General features: G+C 47.1%; 1 protein-coding gene across 1 annotated transcript in view; it reads right to left on the bottom strand.

Annotated features, from left to right (window-relative positions):
- Window positions 1-17,494, bottom strand: part of PIK3R2 (phosphoinositide-3-kinase regulatory subunit 2) — a 486,396-nt gene that overhangs the window by 78,814 nt on the left and 390,088 nt on the right. The window contains exons 10-12 of the mRNA XM_069649253.1: window positions 6,447-6,627; window positions 4,528-4,653; window positions 2,301-2,443 (exon numbers count right to left, since the gene is read on the bottom strand). Coding sequence (XP_069505354.1) covers window positions 2,301-2,443; window positions 4,528-4,653; window positions 6,447-6,627 — 450 coding nt within the window. The remainder of the gene's footprint in view (window positions 1-2,300; window positions 2,444-4,527; window positions 4,654-6,446; window positions 6,628-17,494) is intronic.

Raw genomic sequence — 17,494 nt, 5'->3', positions numbered from 1 at the left:
TGTGGCACCAACTGACACCTTGTTAGGAGTGATTTACTAAGCCATGTGCTGAGGGTGTGAGAAGGATTATCCACTACTGAGTAACAAGGTTTCAATCAAGTGTGCCTGATTCTCCTAGTGTTAAACAGGGCAGAGCGGGCACAGCAACCCGGACATGAGGGGACCGGGCATGGTAAAGGTATAGTATAACACTTTATAGCATTCATTAAGGCAATTTCCCTGCATTATATTAAAGAAAAACTATCTTAAGCCTACAGTGCAAGAAAATGGGCAATGCAGAGCAGAAGTTTCACTCATCTTTAAGCATCTTTGCCTTATACATAAGTGCCCAGAATTGTCTTTCAATGGAAATATGGACACAAGGTGCGAACCTATCCTCAGACTCTTGGTAGACATTTAAAACAATTTTCAGCCATGCAAAACGACTAACTCCCTCAGGGTTAGTCGTTTTGCAAAAAAACGAGCTGGGGGGTAGATCCCTGTCTTCGGCTGGTGCCTCCCTTTGGAACAGCCTCCCGGCCACCTTGAAACTTGAGGAAAAACATCTTCGGTCCAGAAACTTCTCAAGACCTTCCTCTTCGCCTCTGCCTTTGCCCCCCTTCACCCCTGTTGATCTGTTTCTTCTCATGGCATTGTGCACCTGGCCACCTTCTGTTCTTTCGGGCCCAGGTATCTGCTCACCCTGCCACCCTCCTGCACTGCCTCCAGGCCACCATCTGCACTAGGGTTTCTGTATCTGTACCCATACAGTCCCCCTCCCACGTTTCATCTGCACTTATCAGATATACCTTTCTGACTAATTTTCACCTGCCACTTGCTGGCCGCACAACCATGATTTAAAGCCCTTATTTATTACTTATTCCATTTAATATTTATGTTTTTCTCTCCTCTGCTTTGCATTTTCCACCCCCCCCCCCCACCCTGCACTTTTCCCCCATTTTCCCCCATTTACCTTTCCCTTGCATTTGCGCTTTCTTTCTTTCGTCACTGGGCCTAGTAAGATCGCCGTTTTCTATTTTTTTTTAATCTCCCCTGTTCCCCTCCCTTTCTGCCTGGTCGCGCTCAGAAACACTTGTGTACGAGCGCGATATAAATAAAATATCATTTCATTTCATGGGCCCAAGACTTGAAACAGTCTCCAAGTGCATCTCAACAGTGGGGGAGTGGATAGGTTCTCTCTATTAGACACTATCAAAATATCGTACTCCACATCATTGCAAATTTGCTTCATCTGTCACAGACAAGGTTCGATAAGTTAAAATTAGTTCATCACTCTGTTCTGATGTTACTTAAGGTTAAGCATGTTTTTTTAATGAAAGTTCTAACTCAAATAATGAAAATCACAGAAGAAAGCCCAAATCGGAAATAAACCAAAGTCGACAACTAGTGAGGTAGCGCATCTCTACAGGATCAGACTAAAAAAATAAGTGTTTCATTTACATGGATTTCTTTTGCTGCTCTCTTAGATTAAACCAAGCACCAGCAAAACTCTGCCAAATACTCGAACCCAGGGCACCAACAGATCCATTTACTTATCGGGGAAAACTGGTGCCTAGAGCCAAGCATGCCATACTATTCAACATGGCTATTTGTAATGCTTTACCAGCCTTCAAAAGAAGTTCAGCACAAACTTGTTGTGCTCGCACATTTAATGCATTCAAGAGAAAGAATATAGATCAGCAAATGGTTAAAAACGAGATAGAAATAAAAAGGTTGCTCTGTAGCTTCAATACAAGAAGTAGTATTCATTTCCTGGCCACCCATTATTTCTGCACATAATCGATACAGGAATTTAATTCAGGATCGTCTCTTCATTGAACCTCGAGGAATCCACCCAGGTACTAACTGGCTGAGTGTTTAATATTAAAAAATCTACAGGTAATCCTTGATCTCGAAAGCCTTAACAAACAAGGCCTCACTTTAAGAACGTTCTATTTAAGTTGTTAACAAGCAAATGTTTTCCTTTATAAATCTTGCTGGTTTGTACCAAAGTAAAGTGTCTTTCAGCGTGGGTGGACTTTTCACATGTACGGCCCATTGCACTTTTGTCAAGAGTCTCCTCCAAGAGGGAACTGACAAAGCTCTATGCAGACCAGATGTTGAAAGATAACATGGTCCACAAAGAGCAGGTTTGCTCCATGCTGTGAAGACCCAAATCATTAACCAGACAAGCAATCAAGTAAGAGGAAACAACGTATGAGAAGTTATCCCTCAAGAGAGCTCTGTGTTGACAAAATATATGATGTCTGAGGGTCCCGTCCACGGATGCCTAACGCCCAGACAGCAGAATCCTGCCTTACCGCTGTACTTCTTGCTCATTGCCCTCCCGCCTGTACTTCTCGATGTACTCTTTGCTACACCTCTCTTGGGTCTGGCACTGCTCTTCGAAGATCTTGATAGTTTCATTGAAGGCATCAATGGCTGTACGCTTCATTTGAAGCTCCTGAAAAGAAAATATAACAGAAGCCATTAGGATTTGATATGTCCCTGGTAATAATGCAGCCGTTTTTAACACCATTTCCGACCTCTTGTTTTCAATCAGAAAACTACTCCCTGGTGAAAATGAAATATAATTGGATGTCTGTACACACCTACTCTCCACTTATATTTGTGTAGAGTAATGAAAGTAACTGGCCCCATTGGTAGCCTTGGAAATGTATAAACACATTATAAATCGATAGGGCTGCTTCTTCCATTCATTCATTTGCCTTTAATTCTCTCCACAGTCTTGGGCAGATATGTATTTTGTAGGTCTTGGGAGTACACCAAAGTAGTCTTAAGGATACATGGATCTTGTAGCAATGGGATTACCCTAGAGCAGTCTTAGGCACGTGCATTTCGGAGGTGTGGGAGTAGGCAAAAGCAGTCTCCGGCAAGGATCTATGCGATTACTGTGCACAACGTTTTAGCGAATCCCAAAATGTAGAATGCTAAAACGGCGGTGCGCGATAACCACATTGATCGCACGTGCTGCTTTCCCCTACCCTCAAACCCCATCCCTTCTCACCTTTGCCTCTTCCAATTACCTGCATTCGCGTCTTTTATCTGTCCGCTTGCCCATCCCCTGCAACGTAACTCCCCTTCCCCTAATGTGTGTAGAGACTTCCGTCGCAGGGTCCTTACCCCCACCCCTTTTTGGTTTTTCGGGTGCAGCACTCATCGCCTTGGAAGCAGGGAACACCCCCGATCCCATTATACCAAGCCCAGGGAGCGGTGGACACACCTGCAAACCCCCCTTAGGTATAATGGGGTTCGTCATTTCAGTTCATGCCAAATGTGCAGTAAATGCGCATTCTGCATTGTTTGATATTTTGGGGCAATACCCTCTGGCAAATGTGTATTTTGTAGGTTTTTAGACTTTTGATAACTGCACTGCACGGGTGATTGGGATTCTTAATAAAGGATATTTGGTGGCTAAATGTAGGTTTAACATTGATGGAAAGGTGCTTTAATGTCTAAGGAATAGACATCCACTCCCCCAGCAAAGATTGGATGCTCCTTCACCAGTGTTTCCAGATAGCAATGATGCACAATGACAGCAATGACAGCAAATGGCCCTGCTCCCACAGCCAGCTTCTCAGCGTCATCCTTACTAAAGAAAGGCCAGAAAAGGTACAGGCCATAAACTTTTTTTATTTTTTTAAAGCTATTGCCAAAATGTCCCTCTCCGGTTGCGAAAATTCACCTTGCAAGGGGGCGAAGAACTCAATTTGATTTGAAACGTTCCACCACTAGCAGCTTTTTTTTGCCAAGTCCCCGCACACACTGCCAATTTCCACTTTTCCATCTGAAAGCTTTCAGACATAAAACCTGATTCAATGTCCACAGTCACCCACAACAGTCCGATCAGGCTTTTCACATCATGGGGAACATTTTTATAGGAAACCATTTGCCCAGAAAGGTTCCCATCAAACCTACCAAAGAGTCAACACAAAATTAACCTTCTGAACGGTATCTCGCAATTTGCTGTCAATAGCCTAAACGTATTTACTTTGAAAGAATGTCGAATTTAATCTCACTTAGGATAACGAAATTACCTGGATATAGATACTGATTTAGTGGATCCTTCGGATGTTTGCTACATATCCCCAATATGCAAAGCAGAGCAGCTCCTCGAATCATGCTTCAAGGGTACAGAACACCACATACTGAATAGACTAGCTCCACGGTTCCAACTCACTATCCAGTCTTTTCCCCCTTTCTGGGTTTGCCTTAAATAAGGTTCACAGTTGCATTTTTTAAGAATCCGACTACCCCACCATGTTTGCATGTTGCACATTTGCCCTTTCAGTTCAGGTAAGACTACATTTGAACACCAAATTACAAATCCATGTCATTCATTACCTAGGCAACGAGTTATCCCACACCCGTGTTCAATAAATGGAATGCACGTGACAATATTAAAGCAAAGTGTACAAAGGAAATGTGCCCGAATTCGTGGTTTCCAATCTATATGCATCAGCCACCAAGGACCACAAAGCTGTGAGGAAGCAAATGCATGTTTTGCAATGAAAGCCGATAAGGTACCTGTGAAGTGCGTGTATATTCGTCATACAAGGAGTCGTACTCTTTGCTTTTATCTTGGTACTGGGAGTGATACACCTTCAGCTGCTCCCCCACTGCCTCCACGCTGTCTTCTTTCACCACCTGTTCCTGCAGACACAGAGTGCAAAGGCATTCGTGCTTAATGTATGCAAAGCTAAACAAGTGAAATCATATCATTCACCAGCTGGGGTCCAACAAGGGTCCCTTTGTGTCAAGCAACTGGGGGGGAGCATCATTGCAACTATTTGCACATTGACAGTTTCATTAGGTTTAGGAAATAATCAGATTCCTTCAAATTTGAAGTTGAACATGAGTGAGCAGTCTACAACAAGCGTATAACAAAACTGAAACAGGAAATATCAAACTATTATTTGGACTAAAGGGCTGCGGAAGTGTGCATTAGTTCCGTGTTGCCCCATATAAAAGTATTTACTTATAATTCGAATGAACGAGAACAAAAATAAGTTTTTGATAACCACTAATTGAGCGGACAGAGGTCTTGAAAATAGTGCTGGTAGAATTTGGAAACATGGGCAACATTTAAAAAACAAAGAAGAAAAAAAAAGCATAGAAGGAACCACGTGAGATTCCACATGCAGGCAATATTAGTTCCTCAACCACTGCACATGTGACAAATGTGAAATAAGGAGGTATGTAAAATAAAAGATACACTATTATATTGAAGACCAGTCAATCTTATGGACCATGCACACTGGCGGTTGCAGCAGTCCACGTTGGAGCTTACAAGTTTACAATTAACGGGTGTCTAATGCAAATAGCTCATCTTGTTCTAATGTATTTGCAGTCTGGGGTGTGCAGTCCTGCCTTTAACAATGCTGAAAAGCAAAGCTGCAAGGTACCACCAGCCAGTAAGGAATACAGGCCAGATAGTAAGAGCTCATCGCAAAGAAAGCTTTCAAAGTAACTAAATTAAACAAAATATATATTTTATTTCAGCCTGTCAATTTGATTCACACCTTCATTTGTGGATCAGGATGAGATCATACGTTACTGAGTAGAACATTATTTTTTCCTATGGAAAGTGTCATGTAACCTTAACTATGGGGTCGCTACTATCGCACGTTAATATATACCCTGCCAATAAAAATCCTAAGAGACGATTCTGTGGAACGTTTCACAGAAGTCTTGTGGCATTTTGTTCTACTTGCAACGAACTTTGATGGTATACTGTCCAAATCTACAATTCCTAAGGCGTTTGAAGTTTATTAACTGACATTAACTGATGAAGTTGTGTGGTGAACTTGTGTTAAGTGACAATACCGCAACGCTTTGAATTGTGGTCATATTTATACAACTGCTGGTATACTGTCCAACTTTCAAATTCCCGGGGTGTCTGTGCAAATGAAGCGAGCCCTTGGTGGTGTATCCCTACAAGCGTCCAAGCCGCCTAGTTCAATGCGCAGCAGTCGCTGGGGTCTAAGGGGGTGGGGGGGAGGGTTGGGAGGGGAGGTTGGGTGCCGAAAGTGCCAGTGGAGCATAGCCCCCGGGGTTGGGCACCGAAGGCACCGGGGGAGGGTCCTAATACATACAATATATACATTTCTCATGAGGCACTACCATTTCCTCTTAAGCCACAGCAGTACCTCACCAACAAGATCACTATAATCATCACCAATATATTTCAGTCCTTTTTAAACAGCATGGAACATGGTACAAAGAATCTTCCCTTTCCAAACTGCATCTCAAATAGGTAAATGCATCACATTTTACATTTACAGAGTTTTAGATCCACTCTTTGGGGGAACAAGAACCATTTCCAGTTATAAACATTGGTCCTGAAATCACAGGTGCCTTTAACAAGAGCTGAACAGAAGACTGAATGGTAGGGCATTTAGCGACGCCAACTGGCAGCAACACTGACACACTAGCCAGAGCCTTACCTGCTGGTACTTGGAGATTGGGTAGAGGAGCCTAGTGTCCAGTTTGGCATTGTACTGAGCCAAAGATTCATGCCGATAATGGTTGATCAGCTCTACCACAGAGGAGAAGGTCAAGGGCTCAGAGAATCCATACTTGCCATCGCGGTGGAAAATCTTTATCAGCTTGTTGTTGCCCCCTTTCCTGTGAAGTGGTAAAATTCAGGAGTATTTATTGAATAATCATAACTTTCTTTTTGTCTTGCGGACACCGCACCTTCGTCAATAACACATGCCTAACTCACTGTTACTTGGCAACTGTACAGATTTGACTGTCCCCCACAAAAGGCTCTACCTGGCGTCCACAAGGGCCTTCCATCAGCATATGGCGCTATATAAAATTACACAACTCAGTCTAAAAAAGCCTTTTGCATGTATGGCTGCAACCAGGGTTTTCCTTTTTTGTGTTCTCCAATTACTGGACATCATTTACCTGGTAACTAGTCAAAATATAGAAATAAAGTTATAGAATGCTGATAATATTAAATGAAAAAAATCCAGAAAATCTAAAATCTTGAATTCTCGAATTTAAAAAATGTGGAATAAGGAACAAGTTACTTACCTATAACTGTTGTTCTCCAGCATGGGTCTGGTATGGATTCACACGCTCATGAATATTCCCCGTCAGGCTGGGAATTTTCAGTAAATAAAAAAAAGGTTTCAGTTTCTGAACGGTCTTTCTCCTAACAACCAATCACTGAGCTCTGGGTCATACTGCCCCCAGCCAATGACTGTCCTCTATCTAAGCCCCTCCTCCGGCAGCCATCTTCAGATTTGGAAGCACGTAAAGTGGCAGTACGATGAAGAAAAGAGCCACAGAAGTGCAGGCGGGAGGGTTTGCATGTGAATCCATGCCAGACCCATGCTGGAGAACAACAGTTGCAGCTAAGTAACTTGTTCCTTCTCCAGCATAGGGTCTGGGATGGATTCACATGCTCATGAATAAAGAATACAAAGCAGTACACATACGCACAACCACGGGAGGTGGCAAGGCTCAACATAAGCATCTCTTACCGCTCACCAGGCTCACTTTCAAGTGAAGAGGTTGAGCAGCACTGCTTGGCCGACTCTGCACTCCTCCCTGGAATCCCCATCTACGCAGCAGAATTTCGCAAAAGTGTGTGTCGACCTCCACTTCGCAGCCCTGAAGATGTCCAGCAGGGGCACACCAGACAAGAACAACGTAGCAGCGATCGCTCTGGTAGAGTGGGCTCTCGGTCGGCCAGGCAGCGGTCAGTTTGCCAACCGGTGACAGTGGGTCATACAGCCGGAGAGCCACCCGGAAATGGAAGACTTGGACAGGGCCTTCCCATGGTTCACAGGACCAAACTTCAAAGAGCCGAGAGGTTTTCCGGAAACTCTTTGTGCGGGCCACATAAAACTTCAGCGCACTAGCCACATCCAGCGAGTGCAAAGTCCTTTCAGCCAGCGACAAAGGTGTTGGAAAAAACACAGGTAACACCAAGGGCTAGCTTAGATGAAAATCCGACTGCACCTTGGGCATGAAGGAGTGGTGCGTCCGCAGCACCACCCTCATCTCGTGGAAAGACAAGTAAGGTGGTTTACAGGAGAGGGCCTGGATCTCCCCGACTTGTGCAGTGATGATGGCCACAAGAAAAGCCTTTTTCCACAACAAATATTTGAGTGGTGCAGAATGCATTGGCTCGAACAGAGGTCCCATGAGCCTAGTGTTGGCGAGAAGCTGGACCCCCACCAGGGCAGTGGGGGGCCAGCAGCCATACCCTCACCATCTATGGGAGACCCCAACACCTCCCATATGGCCCCCAGAAATGAAACAGAGTCCCAAGCAGGCAGCAGCATGTTCCAAACTGCGTTTATTTCTGGGCAGCAAAAAAGAAAAAAAACACGCAGAGCATCGTGCACATCGAGAGTTCAGGCGCCGTCTCCCCCGGGGCTGGCTTGCAAGCCAGCTTTATAATCACACTGCAGGCTGACCTCACAGAATTGGATCAGTTCCCAGAAACCTATCTCCTCCTGCTATTGGCTGCTAAGTGATAGGTTACCTATGTAGCCCTTATAGAGAGCCTGACAATTGGATGTTAGCCTTTTGCGTCAGTGGGTTGGTTTAGCTGTGCCAGCCCCCATTACCTAATTCTAACTTGTTACATTATGACTTTGTTCCCATAACTTTTTAGCTGAAGCAAGCAGTTTGCACTTGAGCTCTGAGCGTTGATTGGCTGGGCTGAGCCATTCTTGTTACAATTATGTTTCAAATGTTGTGCGAGTCCTTGAGAAAATGTCTTTCTTTCCCAGAAAGAAAAAAAAACACACTGGGTTGCCGTGGTTTATTCGCATTTGTGGAGAATTAAAAATGTTTGTCTGCAGAAAGCAATCTTATCTTGAATGTGTGACCTTGGCAGCTCGGGGGTTTTGCGAGGAACATTGCTGAAGGCTTCTGCAGCCAGTGTTCAGTGAGAGAAATGAGCCTGGCTGTAATTTTCCTGAAACATGGCTTTACACTGTGCAATTAGACCATGTTAATTCATATAGGCATTTGCAAGCCTTTAAACAGGGATTTTTGTGTTTGTAGATTCTGATATTGCAGCATTGATTCTAATGTAGCATGGAAGTTGCACTGTTGGTGAAGTGGGTGTGTTTCAGCATATTTGTCACCCATGGGTGCGCTGGGCCTGGTTCAAATGATAAGTGCGCTCCTTGTTCTTCCGGCTGTTCTTCTGTATATGCGCCTGGGGTGAGGGGGCATGGGTTTGATCTCGATTTTCCCTCTTCACTAGTTAGCACCACATTGAGCTCACACGCTGGGACCGGTGCCTTCACCGGCGGGAACGAGCGGAATAGTCCCTAGACTAATTCCTTGACCAATCGGTGCGACCACAAGGATGGTCGTCCTGGGTGGGGGGGGGGATGGGATTGGGGATCTAGTGTAGCGGGAGATAGCCACCAGATGTGGGCCAGCCCAGACTTGGCCAACGACAGAAAATATGGAAGTACCTGAGGAGCCTTGATCCTCAGTGGGTCGATCTTCTGGGAAGACCACCAAATAGCAAATCTCTTCCACTTAGGACCGTAGCATTTCAAAGCAGACTATGCTCTAGCCTTGGCGAGAACTTCCTTGCAGTCCGCTGAGAGATCGTAGCCACTGAATTCTAGCCTGCAGGAGCCAGGCCTTCAGGTTCAGAGACCCTGGATCGTAGTTAAGAATGGCGCCTCCTTCCCTGGCTAGAAGATTTGCGACCACTGGCAGCTTGACTGTGGAGATGCTGACATGCTGAGAAGGTCTGGTTGCCAGATCTGCCTCGGCCACACCGGTGAGACAAGGATCATGGGGTACCGGCACTGTTTTGAGTTGACCGATTACTCAAAGTGGCAACGACGGGAACGCATATAGAAAGATACCTTCAAGGGAATGAGAATGTGTCCCCCATGCTTCCCTGCTGGGGAAACCTGCTGGCAAACCTCCGGCACTTGGTGTTCATCACCGTCGCAAACAAGTCTATCTGGGGATTGCCCCATTTGAAGAACAGGTTCTCCACTAAGTCCCGCTGAAGTTGCCACTCATGGCAAGAGCGAAGCTTCCTGCTCAGGGAGTCGGCAACCGTGTTCTTTACTCCTGCCAGATGAAACGGGATAAAGAACATCCCCTGGGCGACGGCCCAGTGCCATAAGTCCTGCGCCTCTTTTTGGAGAGTGCTGTGGACCTGGTGCCCCCGTTTCCTGATGTAAAACATTGTGGTGGTATTGTCCAATGACCCGTACCACCTTCCCCTTGAGGGCCAGCAGGAATGATTTGAGGGCCCAAAACACCTCCCATAGCTCCAGAAGGTTGATGTGCAACGTTTTTTCCTCCGGCAGCCACAGGCCTCTGGCATGAAGACTTTGGGCGTGGGGTCCCCATCCCTCCAGGGAGGCGTCAGTCGTTACCGTCTCCTGAAGTGTTGGGCCCTGAAAATCTGTGCCTCCGGTCAGATGAGAGCGCACGCCCCACCATCTAATTGCCCACAGAATCCCTCATCAAGAGCAATCTTGTCCTGGAAGCTTCTGGACACTTGAATCCAACAGGTGACGAGGAACTCCTGCAGTGGCGCATCCGTAGCCTGCAGAGTCAATGAGATAAATGCATGATGACATCATGCCGAGCAGTGATTTGATGGCCCTCACGTGGCGATCTTCAGAGCGAGCAGCCATTGCACCTTGCCCAGGATGGCCACCGCTCTCCTCCGACGGTGACGCCAGGCATGACACGGTTGAGCTGGGATCCCAGGAACAGCACGTCAAGCAGGACTTTGCATAATTCACAGAGAATTCATGCTGACTTCAATCCGAAGGGAAAGGCCTTGAATTGGTAATGCCTCCCCTGAACGACAAAGCACAGAAACTTGCTGTGTCCCTTGTGATTTCGGATGTGGAAGTACGCATCCTCCAGGTTCGACGAAGACAGAAAGTCTCCCGCTTCTAGCTGTCCGAGCACGTGTTGAAGTGTGACCATTCAGAACTTTCGGTACTTAATGCATTTGTTTAGTAGTCGGCGGTCGAGTATGGGCCCTCAGCCCCCAGTCTTCTTTCTCACAAGGAAGTACCTTGAGTACACTCCAGAGCCTCGGAGCAGCTTTGGGACGAGCTCTATCGCCCCTTTCTTCAGCATGGCCCGAAACTCCAGCAGCAGCTGAGGGACGTGGTTTTCCTGACGAGCCACACGTGGTATTTGGGGACACTTCAGTAGAAATGCCAGGGTGTGTCCGTAGGCGAGAGGGTCCAGCACCCAATGGTCGGTGGAGATGGTCTTCCACTCGTTGACGAAGATCGCGAGGCGGCCTCCCACCGGGGTGCACGGGTGGGGGCCTGACATCACGGCCGGTTAATTCCTGCTTGGACATCGACGGGCCGTCTTGAGCTCCCTGGCGACAACATCCTTTGAAAGCCTTGGAATGGCCCCTGTTGGTCTCTTGCGCCGAGGAGCTTGTGGTACAAAGAGGAACTCTTGCCGTAACCGTTGGAAGAATGGGAAGACTTGCCTCATGCGGATCTAAAGGGCGGTCGTCGCTCTCGTAGCATGCCCAGGGCACATGCTGTCTCCGAGTCTGCCTAAATTACCTGTAGAGACTCATCTACAGCCTTCCTGAACATATTGTCTCAGTTAAAGGGCATGTCCAAAACCTTCGTCTGGCCTTGAGCCAGCCACAACGACAAAGGCAAATGCTGTTGCCCATCTGGCGGAACCCCGTGTCAGCGATGTATGTGGCCACCGTGATGACGTGGTCCGACGCCACCTCGCCTTCTTGCAGAATTTCTAAAGCCTCAACCTCTTGTCGTAAGGGAGGAAGTCCAGGATGGGAGTGATCTTGAACCACAGTTCCCAGTCATAGCGCGATACGATGGTGAGGACGTTGGCGGCCTTGATGGTCGTTGCCGCAGAGTAGATAACACATCATCCCATGGCATCCAACTTCTTCCCCTCTCTGTCCGGAGGGGTGGATGCTGCCGAGGAAGAAGCACCCAGCGACTTCTTGGCCGCTGCTGACACCACCGCGTCTGGTGACGGTTGGGCCCGCAAGCACTTGGGCGCAGAGTCCGGCACACTGTACTTCTCAAAGCAATCCATCTACGCTGGGGCCATAGAAGGGTTCTTCATTAGAGACAGTCCTTCGTCCCAAATGTCATCCAAGGGTGGGACTGAAAGGATGGTCTTTCTCTTCGCCTCGCGGTGCTGGTACAACAAGCCCTCCCATCTCCATTGGAGCGACTTGGAAGAGCTCCGAAGATCATCGCGTGAAACTAGCCTGTATCGTACGTGGGGGAGGATCTGGGAGGTGGCAACGGGAGGTCCCCCATCCCACTGTCGTCAGTGCCCGATGATGTTGTCGCTGTGCAAGGGTCCGTCTAATCCCTCAGGAGGAGGAGGGGAAGAGGGCCGAGGGGGTGCAGGGGGTGAGGGCAGAGAGAGGTGGTAGGGAGGCAGTGGGTACCTCTTCCTCTACTTGGCCGGCGGTTCCCCTGTCGCCAGAGGATCAGCCGTTGCGGGCACCACGGGAGGGGCCGCCGGGGCTATAGGAATCCGCATCTCAGAGACCACAGTATGTAGCATAGAGAGAATGTCCAAAGAGCGGTCTCTATGCAGCAGCTGAGGTGGCAAATGAAGCAAAGGTGGAATAGGAAGCTGGGGCGCAGGCAGAGGGCCCCGGCCCTTGTCGACCTGTGGCTCTCCTTCGATGATATCCATGTCGTCTCCTTCATAGGTCGCCTTCGTCGGCACCCTCGTCGTAGGCCTTGATCCAGACGTTCTCCTCCTTCTGGATGGTCTGAAGGTAGACTAGCACCTCCTTCGAGGAGATACTTGAGCCTTGGAGGACCTCAAGTGCCCACCCCCCCTTTGCGCCCAGAGGGGACAGTCTCTGGGAGATGACCAGCATCTTCTCCGGGTTCTTCTCTATGGGCTGGAAAGACTCCCCCCTCCTGGCAGGGAGGGACACTTGCCTTCGGAGGTGCGCCCTGCGGGTCCACCTTCTAGAGGGACGCCGCCACCGCCTCGATGGAAGGCGGAGCCTTCGGCGGGTGTACCTGGGCCTTCACTGTCAGGAACGTCCCTTGTCCTGCTTGGCCTTCTCCTTAGGGGGAGGGTCAGGGTCTTGGGTCACCCTTGGCCTTCTCCGGCAGGTTGATCTTGGGCTTCTCCTTGGCCGGCTCCGGGGCTGCCTCTAGTTTGCCCAGATGGTCCGACTTCCTCTTGGATGGCAATCCAGAACACGGACTGGTGACTGAAGTCGCTGGAGACATCGGACACGCCCTAGCCGCAGGGAAGCCTGCCGCAAAGGCGCTCCCGGTGGCAGTGGACTCTCAAAGCTTAGCCTTTTGTTGGCCCCTGCAGGAGGGGAGCCCTCAAAGGACTGAAGCCTGCTCAGCATTCCCGGATCCGGGAGAGGCATGCTCCTGGGACCCACCCAGTGCAGAGGCCTTGGCCTGTAACCATTCCTTCAGCAGTATACGCTGATCCTTCATCTTGCAAGGCGAGAGTGCACAGCAAAATGCACATTCTTCCTCCTTGTGCGTTGGGTACAGGCAGTAAAGGCATTGAGAATGTTTATCATCCATATAAACATTCCGCGGACTGCAGTCGGTACAAAGCTTGAAAAGAGGGGGATTCCTTCTTCTCGTCCGCAATGATCCACACGGTGTAGGCCTTCAAGAATCTTCTGGAAACCTCCACTAAGAAACTCACAAAATTCGCCCTTGAGGGGCGCTGAAAAATCCAAAAAACGGATCCCCGTTAATCAGAGAGTTGATCGATGGAGCACAGGTGTAAACTCTTCCAAAAAAGCAAATACACTGAAAAAAGCTTGAGAGCTAAGCACGAGTACTCCCAACACTTGAATGTGCGGTAAAAATCTGAACATGGTTGCCAGAGGAGGGGCTTAGATAGAGGGCAGTCATTGACTGGGGCAGTATGACCCAGAGCTCAGTGATTGGTTGTTAGGAGAAAGACAGTTCAGAATATTCATGAGCATGTGAATCCATGCTAGACCCAATGCTGGAGGAACAGGAAAGCTAAATGTTTAAAACTAGGAGAAGCCAGATGAATGTGAAAGTGTGAGAAGGCAGCCAAAAACGAAGTTGCTGGTTAAGGATTAGGGGGGTGTAAATTGGGCATGGGGGTAAATTAAACTTTTTTTTTTTTTAAATGGCCTAAAAGCGTTCTGTTTGGGTAGAGGTAGATGGAGATTAGCTGAACCATTGTGTGTATAGAAAACCAGCTACTTGACAATTCATAAACTTTATTGTAAAGGCATTCAATTTAAGCTTTTCGATTTTATTGTGCTTAAAAAGTAATACATGGCATTTCTATCATTCACAGATTGACTTTTCCATTCAAGAATTATGCCTTCTCTCAATTTACCATCACGATTTTTACTTCCTAATAATGCATCTGGCCCAAAATCCTCAAATAGTTACACTTTTCACCCTCAAAGACCTTCTGCACTCATCAAGGTACCCAAGAAGAGCAAAAACAAATCTGATTTTTTTGACGTGTTGTAAGCTGCCAAAGATGCCGAAAGATTTGTAAACTAGCCATGAATCGAACAGGTAAAGCGTCGTAAATTGCAGAAAAGGGTATTGGCTTGACCTCTTTTTTGATTACACCCAATTACAAATAATTTCCACTTGTTGCAATAACTATATCTAGCAGTCGTCTTTCTTGCTTCCCGCAATGTATCCATACACAGTATGGGTAACCAAGTGTCAAAATTCTACGACTTCAGGAGCCAGGCTGCTAAATTGGTTGTCTCTGGATTTAGGTTTATTACTTGACAGTGGTTCTGCGCAAGCAGATTTTGAACTGTCTGAAGTCTGATTGGTGGACAGACCGATATGTTCAGCAGATGAGTACCAAGGTGCCTTGCCCACATTGGTGCAATTAGTATCAAGGTTACACTCTCCTGTTGTAGTTTGAGAATTACCTTGAGTGCAGTGGTGTGGGGACTGTGCAAATATCACAGACCAGTTCATCCATAACAAAATGCCTAGAGACCCCAGTTATTGGTACCCGGATGTGAAGTTTGGGCAGTTTTGTTTTGGAACATTGAAAACAAATCCATCGATGGATATCCCCCATATTGCAAGGATATGTTTGAGTATATTGGTAGTGAGCTCCCATATGTGCTATAAACACCACGGTGCGCTCCCATTCGTGCTATAAACACCCTGCTTAAGTTGTCACTCGACAGTTGTGTTCCACTGGAACATGTTCTGCATGGATGCATACGTTTTTCTAGATGCACCAGCTCCCAATTGTCTACGTAAGTATGACAGCCTTTTTGAGTGTGCGGCCTCGTTTGTTGATGTAAAACATGGCGGCTGTATTCACGAGAATGTGTTTTCCTGTGAGGACTTTCTGAAATTAATAAAGTGTCATTTTGATTGCTTGCAACTCCAACCAGTTAATGTTTTGTATTGCTTGGACACCTAACCATGTTTGAGGTTTTAACATTGTGCCCCCCAACGCTTTAGAGATGTGCTGGTTGTGATCCGGATTTTACGCTGACGGCGATGTGGAGTTCGTTCCTTTTAACATATTCTCTATTGACAACCTTGTAGTGCCCTTTACCAGTTCTTGAGAAACCACCACTAGATCATACCACTCTACTGGCTTTTGAGACCATCGATCTGCAAGCCACCGTTGAATTGTGCACATGTGGAGTCCGGTGCACGGTATGATAAAAATGCACTACGCCATCATGCTTAAGAGTTTCATTGCCTTTCTGAATGATCAGTCGACTTGCTGAACAACATGGGACTTGTGTGTTCAGTGTGTTCCCTTTCTAGAGTTGAGTAAGCTACTACTCTCAAGTGTATAGCACTGGCCCTAGAAAGGTTTTATTTTGGCTCGTTTCAATGCTCGATTTTTTCCTAGTGGATTGATAATCCTAGACTGTAGAATAAGCCTAGGGTTTGCTGCATGTGTGGTGGGCGCTGTTTTCCACTTTGTTCTGTTATTAGCCAGTCTAGATTAGGGTAGACTGGGATTACCTTGTGGGTGAAATGCTCCGCCACACATGCGACCACCTTGGTGAATACATGGCGTGCCAATGTAATTTCAAATTTAAAATCTGTCTTCTCTATTTTGAAGCAGAGATCCTTGAGATGATCTGGGAACATTGAAATATGAAAGTAGGTGTTCGGGAAAATTCTCAGAAATTTGCTAATTCCCTTCTACCTTAGAGACCATCAGCTCTTTTGCTGGACATTAGGACTTTTCATCTCTCGTGTAATTTTAGTGTGATGAAATTTCTGTGTTCTGTTTGACTTCAAAGTCTGACAGACTCCGTAGGCATCATCTTTACATTGTGTCACACAGCAGCTTCAGTGCAGTGGCACAGGGAAGTCGCTTACATTTCCCCAAGGTTTAAATACTTTCTCTTAGTGAAACTACTGTTTACAAGAGCAGTGAAGTGAAATACTTACAAATTGTTAACTTTCTAGACCCAGCACACACTATTTTACCATAGGGTGTTGGAGCGGTTACTTAGTATCCCCGTTGTCTAGTTTCTCATGTAACATTGTTAGGTTACCTTTCTACAATTAATGGCTGGTGGCAGTGGTTTACTTTTTACTACCATTGTGTGTTTTACCACGGGCTGAGTTCGCAGTCACGGTAAGGCACCCATGGGTGCTCATTACGTCAAAACGGCCCGGTCTTTTGTTGCCATTTTCCATTGGAAAGGTCGTTCCTGAGATTTACTCTGTGCACCAAACCAGGTTTGGTCTCTTTGTTAGTTTTGTCTTTGGCAGGATTCACAAGTGAAGCCCGCCTCTGGATCCAGTATGTCTGGCAGGGGCAGTAAGTGAGGGAGGTGCCTGAAACTCCCTGTGCTTAATCCCCTTGGTTACAGGAATGCACCTAAAGGTGATTGGCTGGCTGACTCTCTGGCAAGGACAGCCACCCTGCTGTGTGATTGACAGCTAGGCTGGAATGAATGGGAGAAACCTGCATGAAAGGCAAGGCTTTTTGGCTTGGAAGGCAGAGTCGACCACTGGACGAAGGAATCCAAAGAAGAACGTGGGAGAGACGCCTGCTACAACTCCTGGACCGTTGGTTTTCCCGGGGAAGCCCTGCTGCTGTGCTAAAGTTCTGAAATCGACTCGACTAGAGAAGCCCTACAAGGACGATTTCTCCCTTCAAGTTGGTGGGACCAATCAACTCCAAAGCCCGTCTGGACATCCTCTTGGAGCTGGTTGCATTTCCACTGCAGTTGCTGCTGGAACCGAAGAGCCAGGGAGCGGAACACCAGATTGTGTGCATTGCTTTTAAGTCAGACCAGAGCGCTAGGAAGATCCTCCGGACTTCCTTGACGCAGGACTGAACAAGCCTGAGACTTCTGGGCCCCAGAAGCAAGGAAAGTCTGAAGTGGTATCCGAGAACCACAGTGTTGCTATTTGCGGTCAGACACAAGGAGCTGAAATGCTGAAGGACTGCTGAATTTTAGTTTGCCCATTGCTGCCGCTGACCGTCCCATTGTAGAGCAGGAGTCCCCAGACAT

Source organism: Ambystoma mexicanum, chromosome 1p (assembly GCF_040938575.1).
Source record: "Ambystoma mexicanum isolate Mex_15411 chromosome 1p, UKY_AmexF1_1, whole genome shotgun sequence".
Classification (NCBI taxonomy): domain Eukaryota; kingdom Metazoa; phylum Chordata; class Amphibia; order Caudata; family Ambystomatidae; genus Ambystoma; species Ambystoma mexicanum.
This window is presented reverse-complemented; position numbering and strand designations above follow the sequence as displayed.